This window comes from Ictalurus furcatus, chromosome 1 (assembly GCF_023375685.1).
Source record: "Ictalurus furcatus strain D&B chromosome 1, Billie_1.0, whole genome shotgun sequence".
NCBI lineage: Eukaryota > Metazoa > Chordata > Actinopteri > Siluriformes > Ictaluridae > Ictalurus > Ictalurus furcatus.
In genome coordinates, this window is record NC_071255.1 from 24,323,614 (window position 1) to 24,345,773 (window position 22,160).

Here is a 22,160-nt window from a genome sequence, read left to right on the forward strand (position 1 = left end):
GTGACAGCAGATTGGTGGGATTATAAATCATTACAGTTGTATAGAGAAAAGGAAAACAGCAACAAATGTGTTGAAAGGATACAGAAAGTTAGGTATGATCCGATTGTGAATAGTGAGTCCTGAGATGACTTGGACCTGTTTTATGATTACAACAGCAGTTCTTAGGAAGCACACGTCTCTGCAGTATTGAGATGAGATTATCCACTCAAGCAGGAAGGTAAGTAATATGCGTAACTGTCCAGTGTTGCACAGGAGGCAAGTCATAATGCAGAGAGGGGAACATATTAAGAATATTTACAAAGCATGAGAAGTGAGCGAGTCATCTGCCAATGAAAAGTATTAAATTATCATGCTAGCAAAAGTGCAATAGGCCAAGGAAATATAATAAGCTCAATAATAATGGGAATATATACAAGCTCGGATTAACCAAACAGTGTCACACAAAAAAAAATCTCTCAACAACCGTTGGTGGAATACTTTGCTCCCTGCAGTGAGAAAAAAACACTTAATGTGTGGAAGAGTTTTGAGGAACAGACATGCCATGGTGCTGACTATGTCCAAGTCTGTTAAGATTTGGATGGAACAACTCGCTTCAGTGGCTTTGACTGTAGGCCATTTGAAATGTCTTCAGCTGAATCCCAGGTCAGAATGGCCTATTACTATGATTGGGTATTATGTGGCCTGACTAGTTGGAAAGCTGTGTACAATAAAATTTTACTGAGTTCATAAACCTCTCATGGATGTAGGAATTGCTCCACTCCATAATTGGAAGGTGTTAAAGGCGAAGCCATAAAGTCAAAGCAATGGAGCACAGATATCAGTGAAGGAGTAAGATGCCTGTAAACCACTCACAGCTGAGTAAAATGAGTTTTACTTGCTAATATAATAACTATGTATATATTAATGTTTGTGTCTTATAGGTACATCCTTTAATGACTTTCAGCAATCATATCAGTCCTTGTTAATTATATTTTTAAATCTTTGCATTTTATCGCATCAGCCATCCATCCAGCCATCCATCCATCCATCCACCTTCTACCGCTTATTCCTTTTCAGGGTCACAGGGAACCTGGAGCCTATCCCAGGGAGCATCGGGCACAAGGCGGGGTACACCCTAGACAGGTGCATCACTGACACTCATTTCACTAATTTATCCTCATCACACTACCCTTAATTGTTTCTCTGACTAATGCCCTACTTATCCGGGCACACAATTTTGCTACACAGAGTCGTGGTGTACCATATGGGTTACATTTTTATTTATTTAATGGTGCTCAATGGGATTTTCAAAGTTTGAGATATATATATTTTTTATAACAAAACCCTGGTTGATAATTTTCCAGAACTTTATTCTCTAACAAACTCTACAGCCTTCCAGGAACAGGTGTATTTATATTAAGATCACATGACACTTCAGTTACACAGGGATGACTTCTGATTGCACCAGAATTACAGTAATTTAGGGGTTTCACAGCAATGGGGGTGAATACTTATGCAATCACAGTTATTACATCTTTGAATTTGAATGAACTATTCAGTGTTGTGCGCTATTTTGTGTAGATTCAAGATATATAACCTCAGTTAAGTCCATTTCAGTTCCAGGGTTTAACTGCAAACTGGTGGTGGGGGGGTTTGGGGGGAAGTTTGGGGGGGGGGGATACTAGCGCAAGGCACTGTACGCATGAGAGTTTTTTTTCTGGCCTGCTGGAACTACATTTGCCTCTTTGAGTACAAACCACAAAAAAAGTAAAAGCACCCCCCCATGTACCATGAGCTTTTAAATCACCCCAAAGCAACTCCAGATTGGTGCACTGATCACAAAAATGTATAGAAAAGTATTTACTGTGTTATGGGAATATATGCTGCTGCTATGGCTGATACACTCAGACCAGTGCTAAACACACTATGTTATGCTCTGCAAACTATGGTCTGCCACCCAAATAATTCAGATCAGTGATGCCTTTCCACTGATGGACGAGGTAGAGTAGAGCTAACAAAATAGACAATGATTCTCTTGAGCTATGTCATATTGGATGGAGAGAGTAAGTGAGCCATAATGTTCACATCTCTTCAAGTCCAGGCTTTTGGCTGGTCTACTCAAGGACATTCAGATACTTGTGCCAAGGCTGCGAGTCTCCCTCGCCATGTGCCTCAGTCTCACTTAAAAATTAAGCAATTTTATATTAGTTTCTTAATATAAGAAAACTAATTTAAAAAATTGACATTGAATCTATAAAATTGTGCAGATATTTAACAAAACCAGTGTATATACAGTAAAACAGACTAATGTGGAATTCAAGGCAGGGCTTCAGTTTGGAAAATGCCAATATTTGTCCAAGGCTGGTCATATGACAGAAAGGAATATATGGCATTTTTACAGAAAGACAATAGTAGCAGTAATAAATACTGCTAATCTAATTCATGTGTCTGAAACATGTACAGTATAAGAAGAACTGTATGGTACTGTTTTGGGTAATTTTGTCTTTAAAAAGATACACAATTCAAGACAACATGGTTAACAAAACAAAAGTAACCCTATAGCCTTAATTATCGATGTATATTTATATCACAGTGCCGTTAAATTCTCCAGTCTATACATTGTTGTTTTTTTTTAACAGCAAAGAAATACACGTATGTGATATCATCATATTGTAAATGTCCTGTATTTAGTGGTTTGCAACTTTCTTGCCTTAAAAAAAAAATCGCCATACTGTATGTAACATGTTTAATATTTTCCTCTAAATACTGCGTGTGTATATATATTTTTTCCCTTAATTCCATTTAATGGGAATAAAATCTGACAAAAAATACACTAATGTTTTACTGACTTCATGTTTACAGCTCAGGCACAAATGTACTTTATAGGGATGTACTGTATGTGGTTGTAGAATGCATTTAATTCTTGGATATGGTTAATACATTCAGTATTTCTAGATGATGATGCATATGGGTATATTTGGTCACTTTGCTGCATGCATGAAAACAATAAGCTACAATACTAGAATTTATTCCAGGACCATAAAAAACAGCCAAAGCTAGTTCATTATTACAGGACGGTTTGGTCTTTTTAAAAGCAGAAATGTGTGATAAGAGTTGCTTGTAGCAGCACTTGCATTTTAAATAGACTGATCATTTGAACATTCCACTATAAAAAAAAATACAAGACAAAAGCTAACAAGCTCAAGGCATTGTGCACACGTTTACTGTGCATGAGAACTCTGAACTGCAACATGAATCTTATTAACTGTAACGTTAGTGCTCTAGGATTTCTTTTTGTGAGTGTCAGAGAGTGCTGTGTTGCAGAGAGCCTACCAGTGTCTTCTACCGCTTCCACTGCTACTCAAGATTTCTGCGAAAACATTGAAGGATGTTCTGCATCGCCATGGAGAGCCTACCGTTAAGACAAGCAATGTGAAAAATGTCAGTGCTTGATCTGTCAGAGGTGAAAAATGGTAGGGCTGTCTCCAAGACGTTTGGGGTTATAAAGCCAAACTCATAAATCTCTTCTGATTACATCTCATGCTGAGCCAGGGGTAAGTGGTCAATCTTAACCCAGTACACATGTAACTGGGATGGGGCCTCCTGAGCGTAGCAAGGCCCAGTGCTCTTCTCATTCCCATACCGAAAGGGCCCCAAATGACAGTGTTCCCCAAGTCCAAGAAATGCTTTGGCACCCTCATTTCCCCTCAGAACAAAACCAAAACATCCATATGGAGCTCAGGCCGCAGGCAAAATCCAAAATACAAGTTTTTGTTGTTGTTTTTTTTCCCCTCAAATGTCAAAGTGTTGCCCTCTACAGGTATTTGGGTTTAACGTGAGTGTAATATTTTGAATGGTTTTCCAATGCTCCAACATGTACGCGATTTTGTTTCAACAGAGTAAGAAAAAAAATACTTCAGTGGGAAGGTTTACATTTACACATATTCCCCCCTTCCCCCAAATGTAACTGATCATCCAAGATCTTTTTGCTCTGGAGATAGGAGACTAAAGTTTCATTCAAGTGCACTGGCATTTGGTTACCTTCACTGATTCATTCATCTTTAGTAACTGCTTTATCATGGTCAGGGTTTTGCGATGGATCCAGACCCTATCCTGGGAACACTGGACACAAGGCAGGAATACACCCTGAATCAGTTCAATGCAGGGCACCATGCACACACACATTCACACACTCATTCACACCTCAGCACAGTCAATCCATCGACTGGCGTGTTTTTGGCAGGTGGGAGGAAACTGGAGAATGTGGAGGAAGCCTATGTGGACATGGGACAACGTGTATCTTATACTAATTTAAACACTTTTTATTAATAACAATATAACCCTGACCAGGATGAAGCAGTTGCTGAAGATAAATGACTGAATGAAAGTACTCAGAAACACCAAAAAGTTTCTTATTAGTAATGTTGGCTTGTAGATAAAGTCATCACCAATAACAATTGAAGATTTAGTTTAGAAATGCAAAATAAAATGTAACTCTTCTTCAAATCTTGTATGGCAAAGTGGCACTGCAGGTAGTCTTGCTATCTCACAACTCCAGGGTCCCATGTTCACGCCTGAGCTTGGGTTTCTGTCTGTGTGGCGTCTCTGTGCATGTTCTCCTATGGGGAGCATGGGTTTCCTATGCATGGGTTTCCTCTCATGTCTAAAAAACAGGGTGGATTGGCTATGATAAATTGCTCCTAGGTGTGAACGAGTGTGCTCACGGTTCTCTGCGATGGACTGGCATCCCATCCAGAGTGAATTCTTACACCTCGTACCCAGCGTTACTGCGACAAGCTCCGGATCAACCATGGCCATGACCAGGAAAAAAATGGTTGCTGAAAAAGGTAGAATAGCAGGCCAGCAGGTATCTTAGACTGATCTTTATTTTTTTATTAATCCACTTTCTAGAATTGATCTTTCGGGTCAAACATTTGAAATGTTTGAGATTATTTTTCTGCCTTCCCAGCACAAATCTTACTCAACTGTGGCTTTTTGTCTAGCAAATCATTATGAAAACATTCGAAATTTAGGTCCAAAACCAATTAGGTCCAAAAATGCCTAAAATGGCAAAGCAGAGAGAGAGTGAGAGAGTGAGAGAGAGAGAGAGAAAGAGAGAGAGAATGACTAGCTAAGATGGTATTTAGCCCAGCTGAGGGATAATTGTGACAGTAATTTCTCCAGTTAGCCACGTGTTGCTGATGATTGTGGAGGAAGATAGAGACTCAGTGGAACCCATCACGATTACCTTGCCTTTTTGTGGTCACCACTCTGCCATTTCTCTCTCACCACAAACAGATGGTAGCCTCTGCAGCCTGCCAACTATTTAGGCATAGCAGAAGCCACAGTGTGTTCTCTGCACCAATGTTTTAACATTAATCTGTTGAACTCAGCTCTCCACGGAAAGAGTGCCTGCCTGCCTTCCTTTCCCAGCAGCCTTAATGCTCCATGTGAGCTGTGGTGAGAAAGATGATAAAGAATAAAGAGAGAAAAGAATAAAACACTGCTACTGAATATGGGTGTTTTAAAATCCAAAGAATGGGGATTTAAAGAAAACTTTGAGCTAATATTACAGAACAGGGCCGAATGACGCACAGGGGTTACCTATTCTCAATTTCATAATGGGTTATGCCATGTCTTGAAATTATGCCTTTCCTTGTTCTAAAAGACAGGCCTGCAACACACTGAGCATTCAGAGTCAACATGACCTCAATGTCACCCTGAACATTGTATGCCCTACAGATGTGTAGGAGAATTTGCCTCAGGGAACAAACTCAAACAAAACAAGAATGGGCTAGGGTTGTTTAGATCATATCTTTAGGCTCTCTTAACCCTTTCCACATCTCTCAATTATCATTTGTGTTTAAATTATCAGTGGCCAATTACCTTGAGTCCTGTGGACAGACTGAACCTCTTTCATGAGGAATTCTGAACCAAAGCCTGCTAGTAAAGACAACCATGCGTATCCACAGTTATCTTCAGAACATGTGGAGGCCATCAATAATGTGTCTGTTAGTTTAAATGCTGAAAAGCACATGCGTGTATACACACACACACACACTTTACACAATAAACTTACCTCATTAAATAATCTCATGTTCTAGTCTTATAAGGAAAAGGATGAGGTTTCTCATGAACGTGTCAGAAAGTTTATTATACAACAGTTAATTCCGATTCACTAATTTGATTGGATTCGTGGTGATTCAAGAGGCTAATATTTAGCACAACCGCACTGGGACCTTTCACTGTTTGTATCACTTCGCTTGTCTGTGTTCGCCAAACGATACATTTTTCATGAATATAACTTCTGACTTAAAATATGAACGCTCAGAAGAATCTGAAAAGGAAGAACGGAAGCCAATTTCACTGAATGCACCTTTAACAAGAATGTAGAAATCATTGTGAGCTAGTTAGCCAGCTAGCCAACTGGCTATCAGCGAGTGTGGCTTCTTTGGGATCTATTTCCCCTCATGGAACAGCGTTATTATTATGTAACAAATTATTTGGCCATACTGTGTCCAAAATGTCAGTTACTGATATTAATTTCTTATTTATAAAACTGTATAAAAGCAATGTCACATTCGCCATCGTGCTGTTATACTGCATATTGGTATAACTGCACTCTTGCTCATGAGATATTGCTTAAATACCAACTGAACATTACAGTTTCAGTCAGAAATGTTAGTTGTTCAATCACACACAAGTCTTGTTTTGTGTCAAAAATTGGGCTGATGTGTAGAATAAGGAATGTTTATGAATGTAGGAAAACTACAGTACAATGACATTTGGAGGAACAAATTTGCTATGATGTCCCAAGAGGAGTATTTTCTAAACCCACAGGATCCAAACTCTGGTCCTGGAGTACCCCTTGTATTAGTTAAATCAGATGTGTTGGGAGCCACCATGATATGTGTATCACACGAGGTACTCCAGGACTAGGGCTGACAACTTGTGGACTAACCCATCCAAAGGGGTGAACAAGATAAGCCAAAGATGGAAGTAGGCATTGTAGGTTGGAATGAGGCACTGCAAAAAGAACTACAAGAACTACTACCTGCAAGAGGAATGGAGGGAGCTGGTAGCTTGAACGCCACTCCTGAATCCCATGCTCAATGACAAACATGGTTCTTGGGTCTAGAAAGACTAGAAAAACATGGGGCATTGTGTAAAATTCACAGTAAAACCCAGTATCATGGTTTTCTGTACAGTTGTATGCAAATGTTTGGGTGAAAAGGTGTTTGTTTCATCAACCCTTTTTTCTCTAAACATACCTTTAGTGATTGTAGCCAGAGAGTTCCATTTGTACTTCATCAGTCTACAACATTTGTTTCCAAAGTGTCTCTGGTTTATCTAGATGTTGTTTCGCATACTTTAGATGGCTTTTGTGATGAGGTCAGAATTTCTGTATGAATTCCTTCTGGTGACGCTTCCATGCAGATCATATTTGTGCAAACAACACTCTGGAGTAGAATGGTGCACGATCCATTCCTGTGTCAGCTAATCCTTCCTGCTAGTCCTTGCTGTCATATGGGAGTTCTTCTTTGTCTTTCTGCTCAGCATACCAGCAGTTCTATCAGAGAGTTTCTGAGTCTTTCAGATCATGCCTTGACTACCACAGTTCCCCTTAACTGACATTTCTTAATGACATTTCGGACAGTGGAAACTGCGAGCTGGAAGTGCATTGTATTTACTTTTTATAACCTTTCCCTGCTGTATAGGCATCAATTAGGAGCCCATGTTTGTTCAGTGTTAGCACAAGGTTTGAAGAGTCAAAGAATTTAGTCAAGGTTTGAAAATCATTTCGATGTTTTTTTTTTATCATATTGTTTTTTTCTATTTTGAATTTTTATTTTTAAACATAATGTTCAATAAATATAAAGTATCTGTGCATAAACATTTGGATAAAATGCTGTTGTTTTTCAGCATTTTGCTGCAGATGTATTGTTTACTTCTTTTCACCTTAAAATATGAGATTGGGTGAACAGAATTTGTACATTACTTGTGTATTTGAGCAGGGAGTCAGCATCATTGTAGAAGAGGTGTGTAAAGCATGTATATGAAAGTCAACACATAGCCCCAGATCCCCATCACAGAGCTGAACATGCTTTAACTTGAGCACCAAGCAAGGGGTTACCCCATACCAACTCCATCTTGTACTTACCAACAACATTCACTCAGGAAGATCAATCAAAGGACAGGCTCCCTTTTTCTCATGGTCTCAGGCCTCATGAAGGCAAGTTGCATGCCTTTGAGGCAAGATGATGGTTAGTAAGGGAATTTGTGGTTTAAAGTATTATGGTGGACATCACAACAGTGTACTGAAGTGCACTTCCTTTCTTATAATTGAACACATCATGCTTGCTGGATAGTTGTTGAATGTGCCGATTATTGTGCATTTCCAATAAAAGTATGTAAATAGTCTCTAAAGCAAATTAAAAGCAGATATTGTTTATTACTGAGAAGTGCAACATACTGCTGTATGTTCAGTTTGCTTACTTCAAATGTTTGTTATATTTCAACTATGTCCTACACAAACAATTAAGACATTATACATTTCTCTATATCAGAGGTGATATCCATATTGCCTGGTGCAACTAATGAAGTGCTTGATTAGTTTCATCACATGTGCTTGAGACAACATCTGTTTAGCATATTTGTGCTGTTGTCAGGGGGTTGAATAATTTTGAAACTGGAGAAGTCATTATAAGTTGTATTTTCAGTTGAATTTGGGGAAACCACTTGAAGCATTTGTTGTGTTGAACTATTTCAATTGCTTTTGTTGGATTTGTTCATTGCAAACAGCTGAAAGTCTGTACGTTTTGACAATAAACCTGATTTGCAGTGGGGGTTGAATAATTTTGATTGTAACTGTATACACACACACACACACACACACACACACACACACACACACACACACACACACACACTACTAGGCAAAATTTTTAGGGACATGCAAAGAAATGTTGTAGAGCAAAGATGCTTTTAAAATAAGGAAATTAAATGATTCTACATTTAAAATAAATACCATAAAGAGCAGTAAACAGTAGTAAATGAAAAAGTCAATATTTGGTAAATTAACATGATAAAGGTTTTGGGTATGATGTATGTATTATGTTTGCATTATAAGACGAATACATCCAAGACTTTCCCAGAGTACTGAACTGCTTCTTGCAATAGTCATTCTTAAACAGGTCCAGAAATAAATCAGTTAGGTCTGGAATAAGCATACACAGTAGTGAACATGCTTTGGTATTGCTTAAATGCTTGGACAATTCCGTAAATGAGGGGTAAACTCATAAGGCAAGCTTCTGGTCAAAAGCATCTGGGCTGTTTTTCATGGCACGCTCTGTTCTTGGAAGACCACTGATTGTGAGAACACATTGTTCCAGGAAATTTCATTTAGAGCATTTAACTTTGAACAGGGGAGTCTAAAAGGCAATACTTTTATCAAATTAAAATTGTTGTGATATAAATTAACCCAATATGCATTGAACTTCTGTGCATGAAACCAACTGGAAAAAGCAAACCATATGAGCAGTTAATAGCAGATCTGTGCCTTATACTATCCAAGTGTACTTACTGAAAACTTGGGTATTATAAGTCAGACTTTGTGCCATTACTGAGCAAGTCTGGACAAAAAAAACACTTTTCACATATTTTTGTCTGCAAAAAACAGGCTGGGCAGTACAATAATAGATCAATCATTTGTTGAAAATGAAATTTCTTTCTGAAGTATTCATGCTGGGAGACGGACTTCTTCAGAGACAAAGAAATATTTAGTGCTAATGACAGAGTCAAAATTCTAAGACATTAATTTTTTAAGCATGCTGTCTTGCTGGATACTGGTATGCTTAAAAGACAAACATTGGCTAAGTGTATACACGGATCAGCCGTAACATTAAAACCACTTGCCTAATATTGTGTAGGTCCCCCTTGTGCTGCCAAAACAGCTCTGACCCATCGAGGCCTGGACTCCACAAGACCTCTGAAGGTGTGCTGTGGTATCTGGCACCAAGACGTTAACAGCAGATCCTTTAAGTCCGTTAAGTTCCAAGTTGAGGCCTCTATGGATCGGACTTGTTTGTCCAACACATCCTACAGAAGCTCGATCAGATTGAGATCTGGGGAATTTGGAGGCCAAGTCAACACCTTGAACTCACCTTGAACAATGTTGCTCAAACCATTACTGAACAATTTTTGCAGAGTGGCAGGGTGCATTATCCTACTGAAAGAGACCACTGCCATTAGGGAATACTGTTGCCATGAAGGGGTGTACAGTACTTGGTCTGCAACAGTGTTTAGGTAGGTGGTACGTGTCAAAATAACATCCACAGGAATAACAGAACCCAAGGTTTCCCAGCAGAACATTGCCCAGAGCACCACACTGCCTCTGCCGGCTTGCCTTCTTCCCATAGTGCATCCTGGTGCCATCTCTTCCCCAGGTAAGCAACGCATATGTATGTGCTGTATATGTAAACACACACACACACAGACACACACTATGCACACATGCAGATACATACCCACACCCAGCTTGGCAGAAACCTCAACCTTTCAATCAGTAGCCTTAAACAATGAATTACTGCCATATTTCTCTTTATACAAATAATAATAATAATAATGATGATGATGATAATGATTATTATTACTATTATTATTATTATACACTACAAACACCACTTTATAACTATGTTTAGCAGTGACTATATATTAGAAGAAAATACTTGATCAAACTCCTATCCTCTTCTCTGAAGCAGTGATGGCTGTATAATCTACTCAATAACCCTATCCTTTTTCTGGGAAATATGTCTATTCTAGTAATGGATAGTCTTGCATGCTCTCATCAGCTCTTTACAGACTTTCCTCTTGGTGAAAATCCTGTTGCAGCACAGTGACTCTCACACACTCACCAGCTTTTCTCTAGAATCTGGTCAATGTGGTGATGACATATGGTGAACCAATGATTAATATTGCTGTTGAGTCATCCACTGGGGTGAATCCACCAGGGGTTTAAATGTATAATGCAAAGCAGATATCTGTCCTACCAGCTTAGAATCACCTGCTTTCCATGAATAAACTTTCTAGGCCTATAGTTTGCCTTGAGAACATAATAAGGAGGCTTGCCCAAGATATGATAGTAAATGATGTATAAGAGATGGGATCCTGTTACTAGTACAAGCAAACTGCAGACACAAGATTAATACATTGAGTGAGGAAAAAAAAACTTGTGTACCTTAGTTCCTCAGTTTAGTGAAACAGATGGGATGTAGACAGCATGAATTACTATTAAATGTAAATTTATTACATTTACTGGCAGCATGGTGGCACAGTGGGCAGCATTGCTACCTGAAAGCTCCAGGGTCCCCGGTTTGATCCTGAGTGTGGGTGACTGTCTGAGTGGAATTCTTCAATGTTCTTCCCTGTGTCCACATTGGTGTTCTCTGGGTTCTCCAGTTTCCTCCCACTGTATGGGATGAATGTGTGTGGGATGAATAGGTGTGTGCATAGTGCCCTGTGGTGGACTGGCATCCCATTCAGGGTGTATTTCTCAGCTCATGCCCAGTGTTTCCGGATCCACCGCAACCTGGACTGGGATACAGTAGTTTGATTTTTTTTTTTTTTTTTTTACAGCTGTGCTAATAAATTTACATACCCCTTGCAGAATCTTCAAAATGTTAATTTACAAAAAATAAATAGATAAATAAATGAAGGATCATAAAATAGTATTTAGTTTTTTAATTAGTTCTGCCCTGAATAAACTATTTCACATAGCAGATGTTTATATATAGTCCACAAAACACAATATTTGCTGAATTTACAGAAATGAACCCGTTCAAATGTTTACAAATGCTTGATTCTTATTACTGTGTGTCGTTACCTGGATGATCATCGACTGTTTTTATGTTTTGTACATTAAGAGCCAAGGGGGATGTATATTGTTTTTTATTTTGTTTAAAGATCTTTTTTTCCCCATTTAGTACTGGCCCTTCAGACACTACAAAAAATATTTACATCTTTCCCAGAAGACAAAATAATAATTTGCACACACCCCCCAAGCTCTTAATGTATCATGTTGCCTTCTTGAGCATCAGTGAATGTCTAAATAAAATAAAAAAATGCAAATATTATTGATTAAAACATTTTGCAGATTCTGCAAGGTGTATATAAATTTATGAGCACAACTTTACATTTATAATATTTAAATGAATGACTATTAAATCTTTTTTATGCATTTCAGGGGTTAAATCATGCTGGTAAACTGTGCAAATGGTATAAATACACTATATAGCCAAAAGTATGTGGACACCTGACCATGAATCTCATGTGTGGGACACATGATTGTCTAGAATGTCTTTGTTTGCTGTAGCATTACAATTTCCCTTCACTGGAACTAAGGGGTCCAACCCTGCTCCAGCATGACAATGCACCTGAGCACAAAGCGAGCTCCATGAAGATATAGTTTGCCATGGTTAGTTTGGAAGGACTGAGGGGGCCTACACAGAGCCCTGACCTCAAGCCCACTGAACACCTTTGAGAACACCAAGTGTTCCAGTTGCTCTTGTGGCTGAATGAGCACAAATAACCAAGCAACACTCCAAAATCTAGTAGGAAGCCTACCCAGAAGAGTGGAGGCTGTTATGGCAGCAAAGGAGGAACCAACTTCATATTAACGCCATGCCTTTGGAAAAGATGATCAAGAAGCATATACAAGCGTCATGGTCAGGTGTCCACATACTTTTGGCCTTATAGCATGCGTTGGACTCAATTGCTGGGCTACATATCAACAATTTTCTCCCAGTGTTTGCTGTAATATACTGTATCTGCTTTACTTGAAAATGTTTTGGTTTTCACATCATGACCTTTCAGTTATGGTTTCTTGACGTCCCCATTTTGGAAACACCCTCCCTCCCCCTGACTACAGATGGCACCATTGCGTTAACTTTAGCCAGGTTTCAAAGTCTCAAACATATCATTCATACATCAAAGTGATTGACATGTTCTTTCACAACCCAATTACAAGCATTTAATGACCTTTACAAGAGAGGCCATTTACTTCCACGTCCCTCAGGTGCCAAGGAGACAGGATCCACATGTAAAGATATTGTCTCTCAAGTCAAACATCCTCGATGACTCTTCAAAGGACACACTTCAGTTCAGTGGTTTGTGTAAAAATAACCGCTCTGTCAGTCCCTGGGCTTTCACTGGCTTGGGTAGGATGGAATGTGGAGTTAAACGCAGACACATCCACTGACCAAAGTATTAAAACTGACGTGTATATGGGTTTCACCGCTGCTACTTTGGGCTCTCGACCCCTTTACAACAACTCTGGCTTGCTGCGTGACAAAAAATGAGAAGCCATAAAGTCAACGCTCAACTTTTCCACCAGACTGGATGTAAAATTATGAGACAATTGCTGTGACTTAATAAACAAAGGAGATGGAAGTAGCAGCTGACCTTGCATGGGTGAGTGAAAAAATAAGACCCTCATTTAGCCCCAAAGTGATTCAGCAATTACAAACCAAACCAGTGCGGTAGGAAACCAGACCTACTTTTCACAGCACTGCTCACGCTTGGTCTCTCAGAAGAGAAAGCTCTTTTAGTTTTATGTATCGGATATGTTCATGTGTTAATTAGTGGCAGAGCTTTGGTGCTTCCTGGTTTTCAGAAGTTCCAGTTGGATGATCAGTCTATACAGCTAGCTGTGAATCAGCCTGACCTTCTTTTTAATGAGAGGTAACATAAGTGCTCCAACAGATGCCTCCACACTGTGGGTTATGGCACAGCCTTAGTTTTGCTTCTCTAGAAATAGTTAGCTGAGGGTGGATTACATGAACATGGTAATAGTGATTATTATTCTCTTTATTACTGTTATCAACACAGTGGTCAGAGGGTGGTCTGATGTGAAAAGTTGGTTAGAACAGGGAGCACTGTGTTCAGGCTCTTAACTTCTGCTCCTTTATTATGTGGAAAGATGATGATCTGCCAAGCAAGGAGCAGCTGGTCAACTCAAAGGACTTGCCAAGCAACCTTTAAAAAAGGGGAAAAGAAATGAAAGGGGTGATGCACACTTCACCAGTCATGTCCTACATGGAGACACTGAAGCTTATGCATGTTGTTTAAATAGTGAAGTTCTTTAATTAGAAGGACAGGTGACCAAAATGGACACAAGCCATATATTACAAATGACAGCACACATACACATTTTCAGTCTAAACCACACCTGCCCTTCCAATAAACATCATTCACTGTCTATTCACATTAGCACACTTGATTTTATATTAATCATCTATCTGTACTGTTAAAAACACTATTAGCCCACCCAGGCATTGCTCATGATTCTGCATACCACCTATATACACCTGTGTGCGTTACGTCCCCAGTTCATGACCTTTCAACCCTTGATAGGTTGTTTTAAGACTGACAGATTTATAATAAAAGAAACATGTGGAACGTCTGGGGGTCCTTAAAGCCTGGACTATTGGACAAGCAAGGACTGTAAGGGGGAAAAAAAACAAAACAACAAAATAAAAAAACAACAGAGTGGGAGAATGTGGTGGGGGCGGTCGGGGTGGTCCGCGCCGATCCGCATTGTGGGTGGTGCTGGGCTGCAGTGTGCAGGGAGAGCTGCCATGCTGTTGTGGTGACCGAGACTAAGGAGGAGAGAGTTGAGGCTTAGGACATGGTGATCTGCATGGACTCCAACATCTCCTCTACCGCCTTCATCGAGCATTTGTTCTCCTTCTTCCCACGGCCGGCGAGCTGAGAGACAGAGGAGAAGGGGAGAGAGGGGGATTGACAGAGAATAAAGAGTTGAGGCAAGGACATATGGTCAGCCTAATTCATAATAGTTCTCTACAGATCATGGTTTAACACAAACTTTGTGGTTCATTGGATTCAACAGGAAAGAGAGATCATCTTACAAATAGGTTATGTTAAATGACAAGTATTTAAAAACATTCTATATATCTCATTGCACATACCGGATTCGAAGTTTCAAAGGATGAATAATGTGTCAAATGAATTCAGTTAACTGACGCCATAAACTTGCAATAACTTGCTGTTTAGTGCCAGCTCTCTGACCCCTGTGGATTCTCCAATGACGTGGCCTAATTGAGTTGCTAAGTGAGTCTCAGAGGTCAGCGTTTCTCTCTTCTTTTGCCCTACGTAGGGAACAATGTATGGAGGGAACAAATCTTAATGAGTCCGGCGCTTATTGGTCTATGGTTATTTGCCCAAACATGCCACCTCTCACATACACAATTTCTCCATCCAGTATGACTCATCCCAAGAAACCCTAAGCACTCCTCTGCTCTATTAATAAAGGACAAAAATGTCCACTTCAGCCATGCCACAACCTTCCATATCCCTCCACCCAGCCATACTGTGGACCCATATAAATTAGGCCAAAGGCCCTGCACTCAATTTCTCCTCATTAGCCTTTCTGAGAACCATACTGAGAAACTGAGGACATATGCCCATTGCTTAGCTCAGCACTTACTCCAATTGAGGTGTGTGTGTGTGTGTGTGTGTGTGTTACAGCTGTGGGTGCGCTGGCACTAGCCAAGGAGAGGAGCATGAGCTAGAGTGAACTCACTGGGTAAACAGCGCTAGAAACAGACAGAGCATGGCTGAACACACTGCAGTGCTGTTTCTGGACGGACACACACATTTCTCTGCGTCCTCACTGATATCTCATTAGCCCCAGAGGAATAGAGGAATAGTACTCCTCCCCACCTTCCCTCATCACACAAACACTATGAAAAATGGTACTGCCTCACTGGGAAACCTTGCTGGATAAATATTCTGATGTGTGACACGGACACATTACTGCTTTCTCTGACAAGCGAGCGTCTTAAAGTCTAGAGCCTTACTGTCCTAATGCAAGTATTTCTTAAACACGCTAAGCCTTAACATAACTATAAAAGATGATTTTAGCTCTCAATAGGGCTGTTACAGTGTCATGGTTCCCAAGTCCTATTTGGATTGGACTAGTTTTACATAGGGAGCTGGAGTAATATAATTATTACTGGAGTGTCTCTGGGATTTTAGTCATGTCCATATCAGTTATGTTGGTAATTTTTTTATGGACTGCGCTTGCACATATCTTGAAAGATTACAATGTATAATAATGCATTATATATGGGATATATATGTATATATCCCATCCAAACTGACACGTTGGTAACAATTCCATCATATCCTGTGGGAAAAGAGGTGTTTTGAGCTTTTTCCTTCAGTATGAAGCAACTACAAGAAGTGCTCTTTTCTTTCATCTCACACTGGAACCAAGTACTGGCTGAGTTTAAAGAATGTAAAAAGACTTGTCAGAGATGTGATGAGGTGTTTTAGGCACGGTTTATCCTTTTTACCAACAGATGCAGCATTGGCTGGAAAAAACCCAGGGCTCAAACTATCCATCAATTCATTTTCCGTACCGCTTATCCTACACAGGTTTGCGGGAAGCCTGGAGTCTATCTCAGGGAACTCGGGGCACAAGTCGGGGGACACCCTGCCTCTTGCAGGGTACACTTGTATACACATTCACACACTACAGACAAGTTGGGAATGCGTACAGCCTACAACACATATCTTTGGACACATATCTATCTTCCGAAGCACGGGAAGAACACGCGAGCTCTGCGCACACAGGGCGGAGGCAGGATTCGAACACCCAACCCCAGAGGTGCTGTGTATGATGTCCCCCTTTCTCCTGCCTAGGTATGCTACGTCCTACCTTGAGTTTGTGAAGGGTGCTATATAAATAAAATATTGTTATTATTTTAAAAACTCAATATTTACCATGTTGTGCACATCCTGTGTAAACCACTTTCATCCAATAATTCGTAGTGATTTTTTATTTATTTTTTTTTTATTAGAATTGGTCCTGCATGGAAGCAGGGGGATATGATATTTATAAATAAATCAGTCTATACAGGATTTTGAGGTATTTGTTTGTGAAAAAAATGCTTTTTTACAAATGTTTTGGCTTTTTTTTTCCCCCTTCAGAAAACTACTTGAATTGGTGAAATTGCAATTGCGCGAAATTGTTTTGCACAGTCTTTCGCAGTTATGTTTGTTGGTAAATGAGACCTTTTAGCTGTACTCATGTGAACTGAAGACGGCTTACGCTGAATTTGCGTTGTGATGTCACCCAAATATGACGTCTTTGGCCCAAATATGGAGAAAAGCTGTGGTAATTTTGAAAAATGCCAAGGTCCTCAGAATATTGTGGAGTTTGAATCGGGAAATCCTGGAGGGACCGATGAATATTAAGTACATTGATCCAATTTGAATGAACACTATCTCTGGACCATGTCCCATCATTTCATATGCTCCGGGTGAAGAAGACTCCAAAGCTGCATTCACTTTCAATGAGACACCATCAGCATGACAGAAACGTGAGTAGAACAATTTAATATTAGCCACCATTTATTGCACTCAAGTCTTTTCAAGTACAAATAAAGTATTGCAAAAATGTTAGGACATGGAATATACTGCCTTCCACTGTTAAAACTCTTTATAGCCCTTAGTCATGGAAAGCCTATTGAAGTGTGCTGCAATTATATCCAGGCAATACTCGCCCTTATAGCTTGGGGAACATATTACTGAACTGAGAGAAGAGCCGTGTCATTTAAAACGTATTGGAAATCACAGAAGAAGCCTTGTCACAACAGTTTTCACTGACCTCCTAATAACTGTTTTTTTTTTTTCAGTAAATCTCTTCCAGTGATTCAGAATGCTGCAGTGCGCCTCGTCTTCAACCAGCCCAAGAGAACCCATGTCACACCCCTCTTCATCTCCCTCCGCTGGCTTCCTGTAGCCGCCCGCATCAAATTCAAGGCCTTGATGCTCACCTACAAGACCTTGTCTGGAACAGCACCCTCCTACCTCAAATTACTCCTGAAGGCCTACGTTCCCTCTCGCAATCTGCGATCGATTAGCGACCGACGTTTAGTAGTTCCCACTCAGCATGGCGCAAGGTCCCTTTCCAGATCCTTCACGCTAACTGTTCATCAGTGGTGGAATGAACTTCCAATCTCAATCCGAACCGCAGAAGACCCATCTCTTCCGTGAACACCGGACCAACTCATTAAAATAAATAAATAAATAAAAATTGCACTTACACCTCTACTCTGTGCACTTTGCTTCTTCTGGAACTCAATTAATGGATCTTGTATGGTAGCACTACTTGTATTGTTCTCTGCTTGATATTGCTTTGCTTGTATTTTTCTCATTTGTAAGTCGCTTTGGATAAAAGCGTCTGCTAAGTGAATAAACGTAACTGTTGTAACGGTTACTAGTATGTCATTCTGTGACTTACTGCCCCGACTCTCCCATCACATAAAGGCAGGATAAGCACCAGGTAGGCGGCTCTGTAAACTTCTCGACGTTGCCACGCCTTAAAACATCCATCAAGCTGAAATTACACTGCTTAATGATAAGAGGTCATTCAACATCTTTTTCAAAAGACACATCAAAGCATGACGGACAAATCCTTCTCTTCAAAAAGAGTGTACAGACTAGTGAAAGCTCAGCTCTCTGACTGCAAAAAGAAATGACATGGAAAATGTCACATGTAAAGTGCAAGTGGTATGCGCCGCAAGTGGATTCTTTTGAAAGGTAGAGCAATCACACCCTATATTTCACACCTCGCCTAATTCATCTGAGGTAATATAGACAAGTAGAACAGTGAAGTAGTGTGCTTGTTACTCTTCTCACATGAATATCCAAGTATTCCCTCCACCACCAACATCAGTGCCTGAAGCACATCAGCTTTTAATATGCTCAGGGAAAATATTATATATATATATATATATATATATATATATATATATATATATATATATATATATATATATATATATATATATTACTGTGAAATGGTTTTGTGTTAGCCAAAGTTCATGTTGGATAGGGGAGTAGATTTTAACTCATCTCCGAGCGGGCCAATTTTTCCCCAACTCTCATATGGCTTTGTACGCAAAAACAGTGTCATCCTAAACCGGTGGCCTTTTCTTTAAATCCAGGTTTCCTATCAGATTCAAATAAATGGTTCCAACTGACAACGCACTGATACGGAGAGTGGAGAAGTGAAGGAGTAAGATTAATATCAGTTATTTTTAGTGAGGAAATTCTACCTGCCACCCGCTGACACTGTAATATGCATCATGAGATTATGAGATCGAGAATACTTTGGGGAGATGGAAAGAATGAGGAATGAGCTTCAGGAGCAGAGGATAACCGGGCTTACTAGTCTGATTCACATCGGTGTAAAAGTAAACGGCTGTAATCAGTCACATAACCCCACGTTCTTAAATGTTCTTCATTTACACTGTCTAATCGTTTCTCAGAGGAAAAGTCAGACATCACTAAGAGGACTCCAACATAACGCTGAAACTCCCTCTAACCACAAGAAAATGGGGAATGTGGATTTTTAACAGGAGTCCCCATAACACAGGAGGTACACTACAAGTGTGTGTGGGCGGAATAAGGCCTTCTTTATTACACAAGCTTAAATTAAGTAATGTATGTTGCCCTGATGGCAGTTGCTATTTCTATTAAATGTACATTTATTCTCCATGTGCCATAGCAACAGCATAAACCATCTGAGCAGCACTTCAGTTTTTCCTTTCCCAGTATCCCTACTCCTCTCTGCTATTTACTGATGTTAGTGGTGCATATTTTCCTCTCACCGGGCCTCGACACCAGAATTTGGCACAGGCTGGTATGATTCATGCCGAGGGGGAATCAATAGCAGTGCTTTCACAAACATAGAACAGCTGTGTAACAAAACGCTGGGCCATGTGGGCTTAAGTCAACACATTAGCTGAGCCCGGCCTGGGCAAGAGTGCAGAGAGTGGATCCAACGTGTAGGCAGAGTAGAGAACGGCGACTGTATGCGTCTCACCTGATAGGCTCTGTTGATCTGAGAGGCAGCCCAGGCAGCATACTTCACATTGTCCTTTTTTACCTTTGCGCTCACTTTAGGGCTACTGGCTATGTGACTTGCTGACTAGAAGGTGAGAAAGATAAAGAGCAAATCAGAAACAATGGCAAAAAAATAATAAATAAAAGAGAATCAAAAATCCACAACAAATATGAAGAATAAATGCATGCATGGATCAACAGAGAGCGAGAGCGGGAGAGAGAGAGAGAAGCTGCTCGGTTTAAACAAGCATCATATCATGGAAGGTAAAAAGCTCAGATGCCACACCATGCTAGTCTTTAGAGGGAGGAAAAAATGAGTGTTTCCCTGCTGATTGCACTAAAAGCCCTAGTGCGCCATGTTCTTTAATGCAGCCTCGTTTCTCCAAACGCAGAGATAAATGGTGCTGACAGGGACACGAATGTTTGGGAAGCGGCATGTGGCTAGTGCGGTGCAGTGTGAATCATACACTCCACGCCACCCAAAGCTCACTCCTTGACAACCACAAAGCCCGTATCGCTCCCATGTTTCTGCAGCCAGTCACACACGGCAAAACCCAGAGGAGCCCATGAAAGTCCTCTCTGTGGATATGCTGAAATGTTAACTGCACACTAATCAAATAACCCCTCTGGGTCTGGCACAGTGTGGTATGATTTTTAACCTCAAATATCACCTTTAAGCAAGACACTTTGTCAGAAAGAGAAATGTAATGCTCCTGTGTGCGCCTGTTACTAATATTAGGTACAACACTCTACATACTAAGACAATGTGGGGCACTGGGACTATCAGAGAACCTCAACACACGCAGAAAATAACAGTGTGGAAGCCAGCTGGATGAGTAAAGCGCAGCGAGTGCCAACAGTGGACGTCTATTCCTCGTTCCTTGCATGCATGTGACACATGCTGATAGCACATCAAAGCAGCATGACTGCCTGAGCCATGTCTGAAATCCTGCGACAGTCATGCGTGTACGTGTGCGCGTGCAGGTGTGTGTGGAAGAGAACAGTGCACGCCTGTGTGTGGTTCCCCACATGCCCTCTGCCTTCCTTCTACTCCCAGCTGGCTATTTGTGTTCCTATGTCAGGAGTCACTTACAAATGATGCATTGGTGTTAATGGACAACTTCCTGTTTAAATAAATACGCAGATGAAAGGCTTATTCAGCGCAGATACGTCCTAAGCTGAGCAGCTGGTCCATGTTGGACAGAACGGCGGCCGGCTCTCTTCAGTTTGTTTTATTGCCCAGAGTTTATTTATCATCGTCGTAACATAAACATGAAAAAGCCTGAAAAGTCTGCAGCGTTACGTTACAGAAATGATGCAGAGAGCGGCTTTTCCAAGGTAAGGGGCAGGAACGAGGTCTGAGTCAGCAGTGACCAGTCATTTCTGAGGCATAAAACATCTCTGCTCCTCTAGCACAACCTCAGTGTGCCAGGAGGAGAAGGAGGTGGTGTTTGTTTTCTTTAGCTTTGGTGCAAGTTGTGACTCACCATATACAGGCCAAACAAGGCCCTCATGTTTCTGTTGTTCAGCTTGAGTGCCTGCGCAAAATACTTCCTGGCCAGCTCCAGGTTCTCTGGCCCCCCCTGGGTGTATTTCACCTAGAAGGGAAAACAGCACAGATGCACTCGTAAGACCAACATGATATCTGAAGAATTGCGTGACAGCTGGAGGGTATAATCTCATCGTTATGAACAGTAAGCTGGACCGGTACAGACAGTCTCATGCAATGGAGAAGAGTACAATACAATTCGGTTCAACTAAAGCCAGGCAAACATACTGACAGACAAGCATGGGGATAAAACAAGCTGTCAGTTATGGTACCTCTGCATACTGCTCACAGTACAGGTGATTGTGTGGGTTGGTCATCATCAGCTCCTCCAGACAGAAAGCTGCTTTAGCATAACTAACAGAGCACAGAACAAACAAACAAACAAAAAAATTAATAAGGCATACAGAAATATCATACTGCACAGAAATGCACTGCTGTATACTGGTATCAGTATACAGCCTAGTGGCTTCTGAAACAGAAGAGGTTTTCGACTTGCTGAAAGCAAGAAAATGGCTCTGCCCAAGGTTTTCCTTTTATCAGCCTTTAAAGGACTGATGGAAAAGTGTGCACGAACATCCATATGGTGAAATGATGGATGTAGCTTTGCATTAGCACTGGCAATTCTGGCCTATTCCCCCCCATCTCATCTGTTCTTGGAAACTGATGAGGAGAAAGCAGAGAGAGTGTGAGATCTACCACA

At 40.5% G+C, this 22,160-nt stretch overlaps 1 protein-coding gene across 1 annotated transcript in view; it reads right to left on the minus strand.

Annotated features, from left to right (window-relative positions):
* Positions 1–14,097: 14,097 nt before the first annotated feature.
* emc2 (ER membrane protein complex subunit 2) overlaps positions 14,098–22,160 on the minus strand; it is a 37,291-nt gene continuing 29,228 nt past the window's right edge. Inside the window, exons 8-11 of the mRNA XM_053633480.1 lie at positions 21,733–21,814; positions 21,399–21,509; positions 19,892–19,996; positions 14,098–14,742 (exon numbers count right to left, since the gene is read on the minus strand). Coding sequence (XP_053489455.1) covers positions 14,656–14,742; positions 19,892–19,996; positions 21,399–21,509; positions 21,733–21,814 — 385 coding nt within the window. The 3' untranslated portion in view covers positions 14,098–14,655. The remainder of the gene's footprint in view (positions 14,743–19,891; positions 19,997–21,398; positions 21,510–21,732; positions 21,815–22,160) is intronic.